General features: G+C 49.6%; 1 protein-coding gene across 1 annotated transcript in view; it reads right to left on the reverse strand.

Moving 5' to 3' along the window:
- Positions 1–15,609, reverse strand: part of EEPD1 (endonuclease/exonuclease/phosphatase family domain containing 1) — an 84,142-nt gene extending 68,533 nt beyond the window's left edge. The window contains exons 1-2 of the mRNA XM_024563046.4: positions 15,188–15,609; positions 13,851–14,847 (exon numbers count right to left, since the gene is read on the reverse strand). Coding sequence (XP_024418814.1) covers positions 13,851–14,728 — 878 coding nt within the window. The 5' untranslated portion in view covers positions 14,729–14,847; positions 15,188–15,609. The remainder of the gene's footprint in view (positions 1–13,850; positions 14,848–15,187) is intronic.
- Positions 15,610–19,259: the final 3,650 nt, after the last annotated feature.

Below are 19,259 nucleotides of genomic sequence, written 5' to 3' on the forward strand. Positions count from 1 at the left end.
TCAGCCTCCTGCTTGGTTGACTGTGTAAGTTTTTTACCATAAAACTGGACTGTGTTTGAAGAAGACTCCGAGGCAGGCATGTAACAAACGTCCTTTGACCCAGGTGTCCACACTTTAGCAGGGCCGGGGCACGGGCCGGGGATGTGACCTCTTACCTGGCGAAAGTGATCGGAAGGCTGAGAAGGCCAGGTCTTAGAGGTAACGGCCACCAGCCCCACTGTCCCTGCTGTTCCAGGGACCCGATTCTGTTCAAACTGTCCCCATGGCTGGAGTGAGCTCTCCACAGCCCCTGCGCTGCCAGCCCTACTGGCTCCCAACTCAGACGTTAGGACGAAGCCACCAAGCAGCAGAGCCCAGGCCCTGGCTGCAAAGGATGCACTTCCTGCCTCCCCATGGCCTCTGCTGCCTACCATCTCTTGCAGGGAAGAACATTTTCCAAGCACAGCAGGGATGGGGAGGGAGAAAACAGAATGGCGGTGGGATATAAGGGCTCTGGGTCCTCAAGAAAGTAAAACTGACTAACAAGAGGGGAGAAGGGGCCCAAGTATGATTTATACTTTTTGTACGCTTTACATGTTCCACATCAAACTATTGTCTGAGGTCCCGACTCAGACAATAAAAACAAACTTCACAGTCTGGCCTTGAACTATGCAAAAGACCAAGGCCATAGCATCTGTCTCTGATGTTAGCGGCTGCCAGGTCATGTGGAAACCGGTTAGAGAAAAAGAAATTCCTAATATTCACGTGGTACCACGGGCCTTGGCTGAACCTAATTATAGAGGAGAGATTTCAAATGTTGGGTTGGCCAAAAAGTCTGTATGGTTCTTTCCGTGAAATAAAAGACACATTTTTCATTTTTACCAATAACTTTATTCATTTGTATATTTTAAGTATGTCAGTTCTCTCCCACATGGTATATGGTTGCCCATTCTCAGTTAATGTCTCGATTTAATCACTGTCAATTTCAGCTGGCCCACCCAATCATGGAGCACTATTCAACAAGGAATCTCCGGCACAGAACTTCACAAACCACTCATGACATGTTCGATCAGTCACAGCACCGTTTCCACACACTGCACAAATCTCTTTTTGCATTTCAGTTGGGTTTTTACCTTTCTTGAAATAAGAAAGCATAATATGCTGAAAATGTTGCATATTTTCTTCTATCTTCAGTATTAAAATGGCTCCATAAAAATTCACCAATTTTGATAAGTTTCTTTTAAATGCACACTGATATGACAGTTGTCACAGTACAATCTAACAAAATTGTTCCAAGTGAAGTTAAAGACAACTAAGCGCTACTAGAGCCATCTTCCAGGAAAAACCAAACAGACTTTTGGGCCAGCCCAGTACTCGGAAGGCAACATACAGCCAGCTGCACCCAGGTCCTCCCAGCTCGGCTTAGTCACTTAGAAAGTGGAAGAAGCAAAGAGGCAATTAACACCAAAGATAAAGATCTATTTAAAACATGGTATATTTAAAACCCATGCACAGCCAGACACTCCGTGGGTGGAAGCACGTACAGATGTCCTGTCTGTGGCCGCACACACGGGACTCCACAGACACGTGAGAAGCAAAACAAGATTTATAAGAACAAGGCTGACAAAATGATGTGTAGCCTTGGCCACTGTGCTGCAGTTGGTTGGAGTGTGGCCCTATAGACGGCCAAAGGCTCACGGCTTCCGTTCCAGGTCAGAGCCCATACCTAGGTGGCGGGTTCAATCCCTGGTTGCAGCGCATACAAGAAGGCAACCAACTGATATTCTCTCTCACACTTATGTCTCTTTCTCTCTCTCCCCTTCCTTTCTCTCTGAATACAATGGAAAAAATGTCCTCAGGTGAGGCTTAAAAAATGTTTTTTAAAGTGATGTTTAAACTGCAAAAGATAATCCCAAGGTCTTTGATCTCGAATTTGACCTACCACGAAGTCTGACTCACTGCTAGGGCTGTTCCGCGCAAATAAAACTAATTTTAAACTTAAACGTTTGTCATTTGGGGTCATTACACTTTTTCGTTTGTTCGTCTGAAGGTAGCAGCACGTGTCCGGGCTTTCCTGCTGGCCGCTCATATCCGTCTGCTTACTCACACGAGAAGGACGACCTGCGGCTTAGAGTGGAGTCAGAGACATTACGCTCCGTGACTCATGGAGAAAGGCAACACGGACCAGAATTACATGGGGTGAGGCTATAAGGTGGAAGGAGATTAAACTTGAGGTCCCCAAATAGACAGACAGAGCCTCACAGAGGTTCTGAAGGGCTGGTTTTTACTTCTACTAGAAAAAAAATGAGAAAAATGGGTCCCAGTGTCAAACGAAGGACGTCCAAGGGGTGGAGGGAGAGCATCAGGGACAGAACAGTTAAGCCTCGGAAGGAGTAACAGAGCAACACTGGGGAACGTCATTCTCTGGGGACTTTCACAAACAGGGACTCCACGTATGTAAGATTTAACCTAAGGAAGGACGCACAGGACCCTCATGAAGAAATATGGTAAGCTCTACTAAAAGTTCCGAAAGAAGGTTCTGGTCGAGAGGGTGGAGTGCGTGAACTCTGTGCTCGCCCCCTGCCCCGACCACATCAGAATTACAACCATGTCACAGAACAATCGGACCGGAGAACCAGCCGCCTGAACCCTGGCTGAACAGAAGTCTGGGAACTAAGGATATGAAGAAGAAACCACGTGAAGACTGAGTATAGAAATGCAAAAATAACTTACTTACTTAATTTTCAAAAGTGCCAAAAGAAGGCTTAAATAAACAAAGAACGATGGATGTCCAAGGAAAGGATGACTCAGCATTGCAGTGACTTCGAATTTTCTCGAAGTCCATCTCGAGTCCAATCACCACTCCAACAAGATGTTGGAGAAACTCCGCCTGGTCCTAAAATGTTTAAGAAGAAAAACAGGAGGAAGGCCCGCCGGCCCTGATGCCATGGTATTGGACACAGTATGAAAAAGGCAGAGGAGACCGTTAAGCGAGATGGACACATATGGTCAAGAAGGTGTCCCCAGTCGGTGGGGAACGGCCAAGTTGTTCACAGATGGCACTGGGAAAATTTTAAAACAAGATAAAATCAGACCCCTATCTCATTTCTACACAAAGGTGGACTCCAGAGAGATTAAAAACTTAAGAAGCTAAGAGGAAAATGTAAGAGTGAACTTGGGGCGAGGTGAAATTTGCTAATCAGCATCCAAAAAGAAATCAATTCAACCGCATCAAAATTAAGACTTTCTGCGGTGTAAAGGGCATCACAGACAAAGGGTAACACTCTGCCTGCCCAGCAGCCACTTAGCAGCCATCCTGCCCATCAGGTGGACCCAGCCCAGGGAGCACCCCCAGTTAAACTAATCTCTGCACGCTCTCTCGATGCAAAAAGCCTTGCAAACAGCTGTCCCTCCCTTTCTCAGCCTCCAGCTGCTGCCTCCGGGTTTGTGGGTTCTCCACCTCGGAACTGAATGAAAGGTCTGGGCTCTGAGTAACTCTGCCCAGTGCTGACTCTGCGCCCTACTCACCAAGCCTGCGACTTCTGGCACATTTACATGAAATTCTTTAAGATGAGATTTCTTACTGTAAGGTGGGCATACTTTGCCTACCTCCCTGGGATGGTGTAAAGAGTTAGTTAGTTAACGAATATAAAAACCCTAGCAGCGGTACTCAGGGCAAAGCAAACAGTTAATAAATGTCCACTCCAGGGGTGCAGGGCCTGTCGCACCAGCAGCTATGGCAGAGTGACTGTTAGGGGAGCAGAAACACAAGCCAACTGGGGAGCCCACCGCTGGGCGGCCTGACAGAGAGGTCAGGGAAAGCCAACCTGGCCTTGACTTCAGTGGTCCCTCTGCATCTCCCCTTCCCACAGCCGTTCTAAAGGGCAGACAAACATCCTGTGTCCCCATCACTTGTAGCCAAGGGCAAGCAAGGAACTTGGCAATGGAGCTGCTGTCTTGGTCAGGGTGGGTAGAAGGTTTCAGGAGAAAACCAAGGACTGGAAAGCTGGAAGGAGAGCAGTTCAAGGGAAACAAAACCCAGCCGCTAGGAGCTGGTCCATCCTCTGTGTAGCCCGGCAACAAAGCCATTCCCCTTGCCAAGCAGACTGGCTCTCTAATGCAGGTTTCTCTAGTATTTACATTGTCACACACGGACCGTGAAATCAGTATCTCTCCAGAAAAACTGCGAAGCAACAGGTTCCTCACAAACAGCCGAGAAGGGAGTCCCGGTGCAATTTTTCTTACACCGCCTCGTTATGGGCTGCATCATGCGCTCCCCCAACCCCCCACCAAATTCACATGTTGAAGTCTTGACCCCCAGTACCTCAGAATGGGGCTGTGTTTGAAAGAGCATCTTTAAAGAGGTAAATAAGGTAAAGGGGGTCATCAGAGTTGCCCCAGTCCACTATGGCTGGTGTCCTGGTAAGACGAGGAAATTCGGACACAGACACACACAGAGGGACGACCACAGGAAAACACGAGAGCAGCCAGCCGCCTGCCAGCCAGGGAGAGAGGCCTCAGAGGGAACCAACCCTGCCACACTTCGATCTTGGACTTCCGGCCTCCGGAATCGTGAGAAATAAATGCTTGTTGTTTAACCCCCCCCCCCCTAGTCTGCGGCACTTTGTTATGGCTGATCCAGGAAACGATCACACCTCTTACCTATAGGAACAGCTACTTTTCCTTCTCGGAATGGAGCCTTTTTTGTAGAAATAGTGACCGTTTCCCCCTCTCTGTGGAAAAAATGCTTCAGGGTTGGAAGGAACTTTGGTGATTTAGAAGAAGTATATACATGTAAATACAGAATCTTTACTAATGCATCAATCAATAAAAATGCCATAGCTCTTCTGATAAACAGAGATACTGTATTTGAAATCAGGGGCTGCAGGGGGTGGGACGGGGGTGCCTTGCAGTCTTCTCTCTCGCTTACCGTCCAGGTTATTTCCGTATTTTGTTTTGGTTCATCAGTGACAAGACATTCCTGAACCGCAAAGATGGCATAAATAGTTGCAAATGGTAACATTTTGAACAACCATCTTATAATCTCAGATGCTCTTCAATTAAATGTACCCAAAGGTTTAAAAAAACAGAAGCACCTCTTAGTTTTAGGTCGAACCTCTAAACAATATCTAATAACTTGCATTTTTATCATTAATGTTGGAAGCATCAAAACTACCACAAAACTAACATAATTCAAGATCGCAAACCAACTCTGAACAGTCTTGCCTGGCATTGAACTGAGATCAGCCCATGTGTATGGCCACATAACAGTCTCTCCTGCCGGGTCACATGTGTGGGCACATGTTCAACATCAACAAAAGCCAAACCGGACAATCAAACTCAGAACAGCAAGAAAAGACAGTGCAGAGTCCCAAGCTCGGAAAGGTGTTTAATAAGCCGTCCAGTCCAGCCTGCCTGCTTAATTAAGTGCCTCACAGCTTACAGTTATTCATGCGTTTGGTAAGCAAGCCATCTCTGTCGCTGAAGAAAAAGGCAACAAACCAAACCACACATTGTTCCTTTACCTCTTTTATTTCTAAATATGCATGAAAGTTGGGGTGGGGACCGGGGACAATGTACTCTCAACTCAATAACGACATGGTTACATTTTTGAGTGAATCTTCTAGAGAAAATAATAGGGGGTCAGGAACCACCCCTGTCACTGCTGGGGTCTACAAGATCCATCCGTGGCAACACGGCCGCTACTAATAAACAAGGTCACTCGGGCCAGGTACCAGTGTGTTGTTTTCCTAACCAGCCTCTCTGCTCTAGGGACCCACCAGACTGTCCGCAACCCCTGCGTAAAGCATGCTGAGCGGTGGACTCCCGTGGCGCATGCGTACCCGCAGCCAGATGAACTGCGCATGCCCGCTCTAAAGGGGTGTCTGCCCCTGTGCTTGCTTGTCCCCAGCCCTGTTTATGCCGGGTGTACATGTGACTCTGGTCTCCTGACATACGACATCAGCTGATGAAACAGGAGTGCGCAGGAGAAGCTGTGTCTAAGAAAACTAATATGACTGCCTGGGAAGCTCCTATAAAAGCAAGTTGCTGAAAGAAACTACTGTCAAAATAGCTGTGGCAAGACGACTGGAAACGACTGAAGAGCCATAAACATATAGAATCCTGCACTCGGACTGCTTTGCAAATACCCTTGCTCGGCTTTGAAGAAACAAATACGAGACACACACACACAGACATATGGACTTCATTATGTAACAGCATACCTAGCAGAGGTCATGACTCAGGAATGCAAACCACGTTGGTTAAGAGAAATCTAGTCTAGCAGGCAGGCTGGGGTGATGAATAGATACAAACACGTGGGGCAGATTTATTGCATCCAAGGTAGCTTCTTATCCAACTTGCGAGTCTCACTGCCTGGGTTATCATTCAAACCCCACTACCTAAAAGCTGTGTGACCTCGGGGAAATCACTCAGCTCCCCTGAGCCATCTCTTCTATATTTGTAAAAGAGGGCAAATAATGCTACCCACAGGTAAAGCTGCTTAGCTCTGGGCCTTGGCCACAGAAATTATCAGTGCTAGTTATCATTGTTTGTGTTCTGGGTACGACTCCAACCAGGTGGACACTGAAAATACAACCACCATGGGGAGGGAGGAGGGACATGTAGAATTTTACCGCTTAAAGTGAAAATAACTGGGGAGCTCTTTGTAAAGAACCAACGAGTGAAGTGACATAGTGACCTGAAGCTAAGGGCAGAAGCCACCCTCCAAGCAAGGAAGAACAAAGCCCTGAGCCTACTGGCAGACAATTTCAAGGCCCAGTGCCAGTCTCAGGTACTTTGAGGCCACCAAAACTCTTTTACTCTTTCCACATCTTAGAAAAGGAAGACTGCAAACACATTTAACTCAGACTGAATTGGCTTATTGGAAGTACATTCTTCACCCGGTTGAGTTCACCCAATAAGTAGTGATAAGGAAGGAAAAAAGAAAAGAAAGAAAGAAAATACATTCTGGAGAAGGTTTTTGTTTTAGTAGAATATTGGATCAGTATTTCTAAAAGTACCAATCCATCTGAGACCTCCCACTTGAAAAGACACCATGCTCTTAGCCCAAGGTGAGAAAGATGAGGTATCAATTTTACCCTGCAGCTTCTGGGTGAGCCAACAGGACTCAGCCCCCAAGAACACAATAAAACCACACCCCAAACATACAATCTTAAATGTGGCCACGGGAACACATTACAGCCGCCACTAGATAAAGACAATGGAAGGCCTTGCTTAACAGCTTAATCAGGTAATGGCTGCACCAAAATAGAATTTGCAGGAAACGAGGGCTCGTTGGAAACAAACAACAAAGCAACAGGGTGAGGGAACTGCACCCAGTAGAGAAAACCCAGGGTTTCTTCACCCAAGGGTTTGGCAGAAGGATTCAAGGCTTTTCTCTATAATGAAATGTCAGCTCCAAGCCCAGCTTCCCAGCATTCCTCTCCACTGGAATCCAGCTGTTTGGCAGCTGTCAATCAAAACATGCCACTAAAACCTGCTGTCCAGACCAGGCCCATCTACAAGGCACAGGGTCAGGAAGTGTCTGAGGTCCCTAAATATTGGTTGAGGGCTCCCAGGCTGCAGGTAGAGCTGGGCATTTCTGCGGCGCCTCCTGGATGTCTGCTGCTAGAAGTCACTGGGGTGGAATTTCCACCCGGCTGTCCACGACTACACAAGCCCACGTGTCTAGGACAAGCACACGGATTTTTTGCAAACTGCGTCATTTTATTCATTATTGGTAGAGTTTCTTATTAAGGAATTCTATCTAGGATAGAATCTTTGGGAAGGCAGGGCAATTTTGAAATAAAAATAGCACACACCTCGCTGCTATTCTTTCGTGGGAGGCACTGCACATGGGAGCCTGACATGTCCCCATCTGAACATTCCAGATTATAAGCCTGGGTGGGCGTGGGCCACCCTGGCCCCTGAGTGTCAGGGACTGACTCCGACTTCCTGCTCCTCACCTGTCAGCTGCGTGGGGGCTGCTGACTTTCACCTCCATGGCCACTCCACACCTGAACTCCCTCCAGACTGGCTCCCTCCCAACCACCTGACCTGGTCCTGTCCCCTCCGCCTTCTCCTAGCTGACATCACACACTTCCAGAACCTCTGTGCTTAAGTTGTACCTCCTCCCTCACCACACATTATCACCTGGGGGCTCCCTGTGTCCCTAACCTCACCAGGTAGTGGGCACAGAGTAGGTGCTCAATTGACATTGAATTAAGTATGTGTAGATGTCTTTTGATAGAAATAATCCCCTAGAACCCCCCAAATATGCCCTTGTTCTACAGGGAACAGATATCAAAGAGAAAGTAGCCTTGTTAGACACCAGTCTACACACATTTCAGACCACCAGGCTCTTCCTCCATCCACGACGGACCAAGACCCCACGCCTGTCCAGGGCAAGGCAACAGCAGAGGGGAGGGGTGAGGCTGGCAAGCTGCGTCATGTCCATGCAGCACAGAGGCATGCGAGTCAGCCCCAGGATTTCTTAAGTGCCTCTAAGCATGTCTTCTAGAAATCCACCCGGTTAATCCCCACAATACCCAAAACGCAGCCAAGTCTTTCCAGTTTTTCCCTCTAAAAGATCCTCTCATCTCCACCCACTTTCCCGTCTCCCGGCCACTATCATCTTTAGCCTTTGCTCTGCAACAGCCTCTCTACTCAACCCCCAGGACCCACTCCCACGGGACCCCCAGCAGCCAGAACATCCTGGTGACAGGTAATTCATCAACCTCTGTTTCTAATCCTCTGTGGCTTCCCTGTGTTGTTAAGGCTCTTGCCTTAGAAGTCCCGCCCACCTGGCTCCGCCTCTCCCTGTAACCCCAGACACCTGCTGCTCCCACAACTCCGGCTGGCTATCTGAAACAAACAGTCTCAGGGCCTTTGCACATGCTGGCCCCTCCAGTGGAGCCCTCTTTTCCCCAACGTCTTCCATGCCTGGCTCCTGACCGTCATGAGCTTTCAATAGAGGCCTTCCTTGACCTCCATCCTCCCCAGCACTAGCTACTGCCTGTAATTATTTATCTACATATGACCTTGGCTCATCTCCCCACCTAGCATGGAAGCTCTGTGGGAGCAGGGATGGTGACCTGTTCTCCACTTTAGTGCCAGAGCCGGACACAGAACCTGGCACCTAGGGAGAGCCCAAAACCTACCTGTTGAATGAATGAGTAAATAATAAAGGAATGACGATCCCCTGGGACCGTCAAACCTCCAAAACCAGATCCCAATGGGACCAGTTTTCTGGAAAGACACAGGTAACCTCCTTTCCTTGGGTGAAATAACATGCCCCCCCAGTCAAGCCCACATCAGAACCTCTCTGCACTCACACTGTCTCCTGTTAATCCGGCGGTCTTCGTGCTGACCACCTTGCTCTCTGGAAATGACCCAGAGCTCCTCAGCTCAGAAAAGCAGAACTCCACCCTGGAGCTGAGCCAAGGTCACGGACTTGCATTACAGGGGCTGGGTGGAGGGGCCCTGAGTCCTCCGCATTGCTCTACCTCTGGCCATAAGCCTGGTCCTTCAGAAGAACAAAGACAGGAAGAGAGCAGAGGCCTCCGGGGCCTTGCTGCAGCCCCATGAGTGTAGGTAAAGCTTGGCAGTCTAACACCCAAGGCAGGGAGGCGACAGAGGGTGGGCCAGGGGTTGGCCTGAGGACAAGGCATTTGGGAACAGACACCTCCGCTCCCGCTTCTGAAATCAGATGAAAGACTGGCTTCGAATCCCCATTCCAAAATCTGTATATCTGAAGGTCACAAGGATGCTATTTAGTCTGAGCCTCAGTTTCCACAGCTGTCACAAGTTTCACAATTTCTACTTGAAGGGGATTGCTGAGCTCTTTGCCCCCAGATGCTATGTCTGGCTGCACCTACCCACCTCCAGTCTCCTAGAATGAGCCCCATATTCATGTGGTAAACATACAACCAGATATCAATTACACTCAGTGACTCCCCCCAACCCAACCGCCGCAAAAAAAAAATCTGGGTTTCCCAGACTATTCGAAGTTGAGCCATGCAAGCTGATTCACAATTACCTGACTCTGTTAAATAACACGGCTAAGCTGACTTTTGAATTTAGCATCTGCATGTCCGCAGCAGCCATTCGATATGTATTTTTCAATGAACAAATCAAATGACAAGATGAGTTGTGTCTATATTGATCCTAGCAATCAAGTCTGATAAACCGAAATCTTTTTTCACAATCAGTAAGCCAGGCACTAATTCACCTTGTCCTTTGATACTACAGACAGACATGTGGCAAAAAAACAAAACAAAACAAAAAAACCCCCCAAAACCCAACAACCATACTTAGACCGTGATAGAGCTCCAGACGTTGACACGCTTCCTTTTGCTGGAGACCATGGGGAAACTGGGTAAGTGGAATATCAAACCTCCTTATTTCTTTTAGAGATTTTCTGTCCATTTCCCCAGGCGTATTCTTTCAGAAACCCAAAACTCCTCAGCCAAAAAAAAAAAAAAAAAAAAAAAGGAAAATTAAATAATCTGCATTCCATGTGTTGGCTGTCACCAAATTTTCGCAAGGATATTTAGCGGAAGCATTCCTCTCAGTCTTGCTCCATTCATCCTGAACGAGGAACAAGCGTTGCCTCAGACTGAGATGTGGCAAAGGAATCTCAGAAACCTTGTCAGTTCCTTGTCACACATCCCAAAGGCTCCTGGTGACTGTTCGATTATCTAGCTTTCTGCTGTCCTGCTTCAGCCTTCGCAGGCAAAACAGAGCTCCTTGGCGCTCCCACCTGCTGGTCCACAAATGCAGCAGCACCTCAGGGCAAGGCTGGACGGCACTTTTGAATCCCACACAGGTGTCTCTGCTCTAAGAACACACCTCCTAAAGCACAGGTGGCAAACACGATGCCCGCAGGCCGCATCCGGCCCTCCACCTTGTTTCTACCCACCGGCAGCACTGAGCTCTCGAGTAACTGTTCAGGAGTAGTTACATTTATACTGTCCTAAAATTACATTCGGCCCTTTGAGGGCAACCACGAGGCTGATTTGGCCCCCCGTGAAAATGAGTTTGACACCCCTGCTCTAGAGCAAACCCACAGAAAGGAAGACCATCAGTGGGCTATTCCCTTTGCAAACGAAGGGCCTAGTTTTTTTCCCCTGAACTACATTTAAAAGATGGAAAAACTAAGACTTGGCGACGTTAAGGAATTTCACCAATTTAACACAGAGGAGGTGGAGCCAAGGGTGTGTGTGTGTGTGTGTGTGTGTGTGTGTGTGATGTGTTCACAATGGATTTGACGTAAGGAAATGTGACTAGCACACGCAATGTGGCAAGTGTCCTGGAACGGGCAGAGCGTGGGGCGCCCGCACAAGGGGCGGGTAAAGGGGCCTTGCTTACCAAACGCAGCATGCACACGTGCCAAGAGCACGGGCCCAAAGTCAGAGGGCCTGGGTCCGAGTCCCAGCTGAGTCACTGATAGAAGCCGTGGGACGGAGGCGAGTCACGAAACTTCTTTGCTTTTTGTCTCTCCTCTCCCAGAGAGGGCGATCACTAATCAAGCCAAGCCTTGCGTTCTTCCCAGAATTACTGGGGACTCGAACGAATGGGAAAGCTGTCAGAGGCTGTGCGGCCGATCCAGCAGTCAGGTAACCCCTGTGTGTACACAGGTACGAGAAAAAAGAGCCGCCTGGAAACTCGCCTGCAGCCATCCTTGCTCAACCTAAATCTACTTCCTCTTACTAAGAAAGGGATCAATTGGAATGTGAGATTTTGTGACTAGGGATGAACACACAGCTCTTGCAGAATGTGCCTTGCTGTTCTGAGGACACGTGACCCACTCTGTCACAATCAGCCATCTCTCGGTGGCCTAGGGCAGTCACATGGGCCCTAAGCCTATCACTTGACGTGTACCAGACCCCAGTAAGCTGTGTGGAGTACCCAGAGCGCCACACTCACTGTGAGCAGACAAAAGGAGCCACCACTGCCCAGGACAACGGTTGTGGCCGTGTGTGAGAAATGAAAGATGTGGCCGCTGTGAGCAAGAGTTGCCAAGGCTCCTCCTCAAGTGCCCCTGGGTACCCCAGGTCTGGGCTGCAGGGTGGAGCCCACTCTGAGGCCGGCTGTCTCTCGCTCTCTCTCCTGTTTTCTATCCTTGGCATTCATCTATTCTAAAAGCTGAATAAGCCCTTCAAATTCTGACCAGAAAGAGCGTCATATGATTGAACAAATACAGGGATGATCAGAACAATCACACACACACACACAGAGCACCTAGAAAGCTCTGGATGGATTCACTGAGCCTGTCAGAAAAGCCAGCGCCGCGGGAGGCGCTTTGCAGAGCAAGCCAGAGGGACAGATGACTGCCCGGCACATACTACAACGGGGCTCAACCTTGAGTGTGCGCCAGAACCAGCTGGAGTGCGTGCGAAAACACAGAAACCTAGAGTTCCCGAGTCAGCCTGGATGCCAGTGCTGGTCCAGAGACAGCACTTGAAAAATCACTGTCACGGCAAATGAGCGGGAGCTGCCCAGACCGCACCTGGGCGACTTCAGATCCTGATTCATCCCCCTCCGCCCCAACTCTGAGCCTTAAAGAGACTCATCCCACCCCCCTGCCCTCCCCTGCCCCTTACACACACCCATGCTGCTATGGATGAGGACAATTACCAAGCATCCGGAGAAATATCTCCCAGGGCGGAGTCCAGTTCTCACCTGGGTACAGGATGGTTTTGCAAAAGGAGCGAGTTATGTCGCAAATCAGAGGACACGCAGGGCAGGAAGAGCGCTCAGGGACTCCCCGGGCACAGGTCTCTGCATCCTCGGCAACGAGAATGTGCCATTGGGATGGTGCCAGCGAAACGTGGTGACCTGGTTTTCTTTTCACCCATTTATCTCGATGCCCTGCCACAGTGCACTGTGATTCCCACCCCCCCCCCTCGCCCGAGAGCGCCAACAACCCAGCGCAAGGAAAGTGACCAGTCGCCACCAGCACACACCACCTCTGTATGGTGTCAGGCTCAGAGGATCTCTGACCTGGAAGGGACCATAAAAATATCTCTTTCCTTCCCAAAGCTGATTACATTATACAAGTCACTATTTTACTAACAGCAGGAGTTACTGCTAAGATAATATTGTTTCGGTTTTATGGGGGGGTCAGTGGAAGTTCCTACAGAGAGCATTGTTGTGAATAATGTAAACACTGATAAGAGCCCATCCCACAGTCTCTTCTGTGGTTCAGCTGGGCATATGTGGTCCATATTCATCACACATCAGTGAGACCTTTTCTGGCTACGGGACAGAAGGAGTCACATTCATTTAGTGCTGCAATTGGTGGGCCTGAAAACCAACTTCAGGCTAAATAAGGAAAAAAGAATGGAGAGTGATTCATTCATGGCATTTTGGCAAATATATACCATGCGTGTGTTCGCAAATACCTGGTGTTTCAGCTGATTTTGTGCACACAAAGGGGCACATTTGGTGAAGCAAATGTGACTTTCCTGCTCATTAAAAAACTCCAACTAGCTCTTTCTCACACGCAAAACTGCACTGTAGTTCCCACGCTCTGCGGGCCTGGTGTGCTATAAACCCACGAAGTGTTGAATCAAACACCATTCTCCAAAGCAGTAACACCAGTGCAACCTCCACTTACCCACAAATTTTAAACTGATCTCAGCTATACCACATTCGGGATACGGGCCACGAGCCCAGACAGCTGTATTCTGAAAATTCTGGAGAAGGAGAGCTCAGCTGCCGGTGACAATACTGGCCGGGGCCTCGAGGACACTCATTAAATAGTCTTGCCCTCTTCCTACCGCCAAAAGTCCACTCGCTAGCATGCACAGATGAGGCCATGCAAGGGCTGCCTGCACCCCTCACACTCCCGGGGTCCCTGAGCTCACCTGTTTTCCAGGAGCGTCATGCACACCACCTCTCGCACCCCGGGGTTGTTGGCCTTCTCCACCGAACAGCCCTGCAAGTTCCATGTAGCCAGCCTCAGCACAGGCCGCCCATCCCTCGTGCCTCCAAAAGCCTCCACCGAAGGCCGAGTGGAGATAATCTGAGTGGGCCCACCTGGGGGCAGGTCCAGGTCCTCACTCTGCAGGCTCAGGGAGGTGGGGCTGGGGTGAGGCTTGGCGGTGAACGTCAGGCCGCCATTGGTGTGGGTGGATGGGGGCCTGGACCTCTCCGCGAACACCTGGTGCCGTATCCTGTCCAGGAAGGCGGCATTGATACCGCCCATCCTCACCAGGTCCTCGACGCTGCGGAAGGGCCCGTGCTCCCGGCGGTAGTCCACGATGCTGACAGCCATCTTCTCCGTGAGTCCTCGGATGCTCATGAGCTGAGCTGGGGTGGCCGTGTTGATGTTGACACGCGGGGTGAGAGGCACGGTGGTGGCCAGGTGGTGAGGCTGCTGCTCCCCCAGCAGGTCCCGCCGCAAGGAGCTGGGAGAGTGCTGCGCGGAGCTGCCCTTGCTGCTCACGCAGATCTCGAACTTGACCTGCTCTAGTTTGGTGGCGCCCACACCGCTGACCAGTGCCAGGTCCTCCACCTTCTTGAAGCCACCGATGTACTCGCGGTACTCCACGATGCTGCGAGCCACAGCACGTGTCACCCCAGGCAGGGTCATCAGCTCCTCCTCCGTGGCCGTGTTGATGTTCAGCCGCTCCTGATTCACCAGGATGTTGCTGAAGTTGCAGGCTGCACTGAACTTGCGACTATGCGGCAGGTCCGAGGGGTCCCGGGGAATGGAGCGGTGGCAGCCTAGGGTGCTCCCCATGACCGGCCAAAATCAGGGGCCCCCGAAGGCCTCACCACCACAGAAGAACTCTCTGGCTAGGAACTCTCTGTGCCTTACAGGCACAGAAAAGCGTCCAACAGTACCTTTCACTTGGCCACCTGGAAAATAAATTAATAAACACACAAATCAATGGAATCAGCTAATCAGTTTGCCTTAGCACTCCCTACCTAGAGCTGGAGTTCTTAACCAGGAGTCCCGGGCTGGTGGCTGTCCTGGAACCCTAAACGCACAGCGAGGCTGGCCCCTGTGGATTTTCCTCTGCAAAGGTCCTGTTTGATCCCCTTGGGATCCAAAATGGCTTTAAGTCGTTTCTCTTGGAAAGAGACCTATCCCCATCAGCCCACACCTCTGTTCCTGCCGGAATTCCGTGCTCACAAGTGTGGGCACGGAGGTGTTCATCGACTCCCACCAGATTCGCCGCTGTTCCCCACGCCCCACCTCTCGGCCGCTCCCCGGGGCGTCCTTCTTCCACCTGCGGCTCCGAAGCCGGAGCCCAGCCCCGCACAGCGCTGGGGCCCTGCCTCCAGCGCTTGTGCCCGCCCGGTTGCGGGTCAGGGGCCCGGCCACGGCGTCCCTCCCACGCCGCTTCGGGCCCCGCGTCCAGCTCTTTCTGCGGGAGAAACTCTCGGAGTCGGTCTCCCAAGCCGACAGCGCTGCAGGGCTGCGGGGCAGCGACACCCACGGCGAAACCCGGCCGCCGCGGCTGCACCAGGACTTGCGGCGTCGCCGCAGTTGCGTTGATCCAGGCAAAAAGTCCTGCGCTTCACTCGGACGCGGGATCTGCCAAAGCCGCATCCAGTGCCCAGCACCAGAGCCTAGGTCCCGCTCGCCGTCCGTGTCAAAGCCAAAGTCCGGGCCGCGCCGCCCGCGCCACCTCCTGCATCGCGGCCACGCCTCCTCCTGCGCTGCAACTCCTCCCCGGTGCTCCCTCGGGCACGTGGGGGCGGGGCCAGAGCGTGGGGCCCGGACCGCCAGCGCGGAACCCCGAGCGCGGGGGCGGGGCCCTGGAGTACGAGAGGCGGGGCTCTGGATGTGGGGGCGGGGCCACGGAGCGCAAGACAGGCCGGAGCGCGTGGGGGTGGAGATAGAACCGGGGAGCGCGGAGGCGGGACTTAGGGGCTAGGGGGCGGGACCGACGCCCAGGCGGCAGCGGCGAGTCAAAAGAGGGCTCTCGTGTAGTCATCGGATCCTGAAATTGGGATTGCTAGTTTAGACCGCGGCTGGTTGTGCGGGTTGGAGGCTGTTTGGTCTCACCTAAGGCGAGACTGGCGCGGCTGCTTTTCGAAGGGCGGAGCCCCACGGAGCAGTGAAGCGCCCAGGGACGGTCACCGGCCTCCAGCCAAGTTTAGTTCGTCTTTGGCTCACCGGGCAGGGACTAAGCACTCCTGAGGGTCAGGGACCTCTCGGTTCAGTCAAATCTGAGAACTTTCTAGAGGGGACTGGATATGGGATCTTTTTAACTTCTGCCACCACCACCCCTCCGACTTACGGCCTCTCTTTTTTCACTAGAGGATTACCTTCGCACCGCTCACACAGACATGCTCTCAAACAACGCTAGTGAATCGCCGTAGGGGTGCGTTCATAGAGGTCACTTACAGGGATGCGCATTTGCACATTTGGCACTGAGTAAATATGCATGTTTCCTTAAGCATTAAATCCAGTCATTAAGAAGGAAGGAAACGCTAGTTGGGGATGACAATTTAGTTCAAGATTAAAGATCCTGCTGCATTACGGTGGATACAAGAAGCTAGAGTATTCGATTAAACAAACCGTGTGGTGATGCTGCTAAATGCTCTGCCCCTGGTGTTCTCTGAAGTTTGATTCCCCAACCAAAGTGACCAACGCTTCTGCTTTCCGGTCCCAGGGTTAGGTCAACAAAAACAGTAACTATCAGGGAAGACAGATGTGAAACGAGAGGCTGCCAAGGCTTGGTAAAATGCTATTGCCTTGAGTCACACTCTCCTAATAGTGGGGACTCTTAATTGCAAGTGAGAGAAATCCAACTCCAACTAGCTCAGACAAAAAAAGGGGGCGGGGTTAAGGAGCAGACCTCTGTCCCTCAAGCATGGCTGCAACCAGCTCAAATAATGTCATCAGGACCTGGTCTGACCCCTTCCATCCATAACTTCCACTTGCCCCCTCTCCCCAGTACCATGCTTCCCTACGTTATGCCCCTCCCTTCCTTCTGTAACCCTATTGAAGAAAAAAAAAAAGGTGTAAGAGAAGCACTTTCAGAGGAGGGAAATGTCTTTGTGGAGCAGAATGCCTTGCTGGGCTTTTGTGGCTATGGATAGACAACCTGGGGTCTTGGCTAGTTGCAGTAGAAATAGAGAAACCAAATATTTTATATCCAAACCAGGACACATTGGAGGGTAAGAAACCCACTGTTAACTTTACTGGCACAGCAGGTGTAATCTGGTCTTATTCCCTGTAAACCTAAGCCTGTGTTCCCCTGGGTAGAAATGAAGCCAAGAGGTAGCTAAACTGTTGTGCATTAAAATAAGCAAAACCCAATGAGATGGCTAAATTTGAAATGACTGGCTATGGCAAGTGCTGGGTGAGGACACAGGGCCATCGAAACTCTCATACATTTGTGGTGGGAGTATAAGGTTGTATGACCACTTTGGAAATCAGTTTGGCAGTTTCTTAAAGAGTTAAACATATAGTCACCATATGACCCAACTAGTCCATTCCTAGATACTTACCCCAGAAATGAAAGTAGAAATCCTAGGAGCTTTACTTGTTAGAGCTGAAATCCAGAAACAACCCAAAGCTACCCGCAGAGAATGGATAAACAAATCGTGGCATATCCATACAAGGAAACACAACTGAGCAATGAAGACCAACTATGAGTATACACAATACTGAAGAATCTCAAAATCGTACTGAATGAAAGAAGCCAGGCCAAAAAAAGAGAGAAAGAACATAGTGTATGATTCCATTTATATGAAACTCTAGAAAATGCAAGTTAATCTACAAAGATCAGCAGGTGCTGGGGGGCATGATGGCGGGAGGAAGGGTGAAAAAGAACCCAGGAAACTTTGGGGGGGGATGATGAAAATGTTTGCAAGGGCATGGTTTCGTGGGTATATGTATGCCAAGACTGATAGAATTGTACACGTTAAATAGGTACAGTTTTAGTACACTTCCATTCACCTCAATAAAGTTGGGAAGAATCTTCAAAAATAAAAAGGAATGCTCTTGGGACTTAAAGAAAAGAAAAAGAGACAGGCTTACTTTGGGGAGGAGTAGGTGACTCAGGGTGGAAAGGAGGGAGCAAAGGAGGCCACACAAGAAGCTGAGTGAGGAGGTGGCAGAAGAGAAGCCCAGTGAACATTCCCAGGTACGGGTGGGCCTGGCAGATGGGGTGCCAGGAGCAAGAATACACTGTCATTGGGTTAGGGTTCAAACACTGAAGTGGTTGCCTCACGCCCATGTTTAGCTTATAGATGTGACCCTCTGGCATTATATTCCCAGCCAGGTAAGCCAACACCACAGCTCCAAATTCCGTCCCCTTTATAACTCCTCCACCTTGGTCCCATTCTTAGGATGATCCCACCAGGCTTCGAAACCCCTCAGGGAAAGTGCTTTTGGTTATTTGTTGTTTTGTTTTCCACTTGGTCATGAGAATTTTGAAGTATTCAGGGTCCTTCTCTTGTAAAGTGGTAGATGAGTATCTTGTGACAGCTACTGCAATAAAGCAGGCCTTCCATGGACATGTAGAAGGGGACATTGAATATTGTATATTCTGCTCCTGCAATAAAAAAAATGAGACAAAGAAAAAAAGAATAAAAAAATAAAAATGAGAAAAATTGAAAAGAATAAAGAGTGAGAAAAAGAAAAAATGAAGAAAAGGCAGAAGTAAAGTAAAATGAGGAAAATAAAAATAAAAGAAGAAAAAATAGAAGGGGAAAATGAGAAAGAAAATTCTTTAATTAGAAAAATTAAAATAAAGAAACAAAGAAAAATAAGTAAAAGAAAAAAGAATAGAGGGGGGAAAAGAAAAATAGTAAGCAAAATTGATAAAAAGTCAAAGAGAAAAAAATTGGTATACTCTAGTCAGGTGACCAAAAGCACTTCCTGACCTAGAAGAACCACAAACCTAGGCTCAGCCATAGGTGCTGGAATTCCAGAACAATGGCTCCTTAAGGGATCAGAGCAAGAAATGAACCTATCACAGCTAGGGATACTTCACAGTGATTTTCTTACCTTTTTGCCCCAAGAGTCCTTAACTATTCCAAAACCAGTAACAACAAATCAAAAAACAAGAGCTTTTTGTTTATGTGGATGAAAAGAGTTCCTGGACCCAATTCCAATGTGGAGGATGGAGACCCTCCCCCCTGGAACAAACAATTCACAGACACCATCAGGGTGTCCAAGAACTCAGCTTAATTCCCACACTATTTGCCCGGAGATAGCATCAGATTCCACAGGGTAAGGTTCACTCCTTCAATACTGCAACGCGCCTACACACAAACACACACACTTCAGGTGCCAGTCCCAAGGCCAG

The sequence above is a fragment of the Desmodus rotundus genome, chromosome 6 (genome assembly GCF_022682495.2).
Source record: "Desmodus rotundus isolate HL8 chromosome 6, HLdesRot8A.1, whole genome shotgun sequence".
NCBI lineage: Eukaryota > Metazoa > Chordata > Mammalia > Chiroptera > Phyllostomidae > Desmodus > Desmodus rotundus.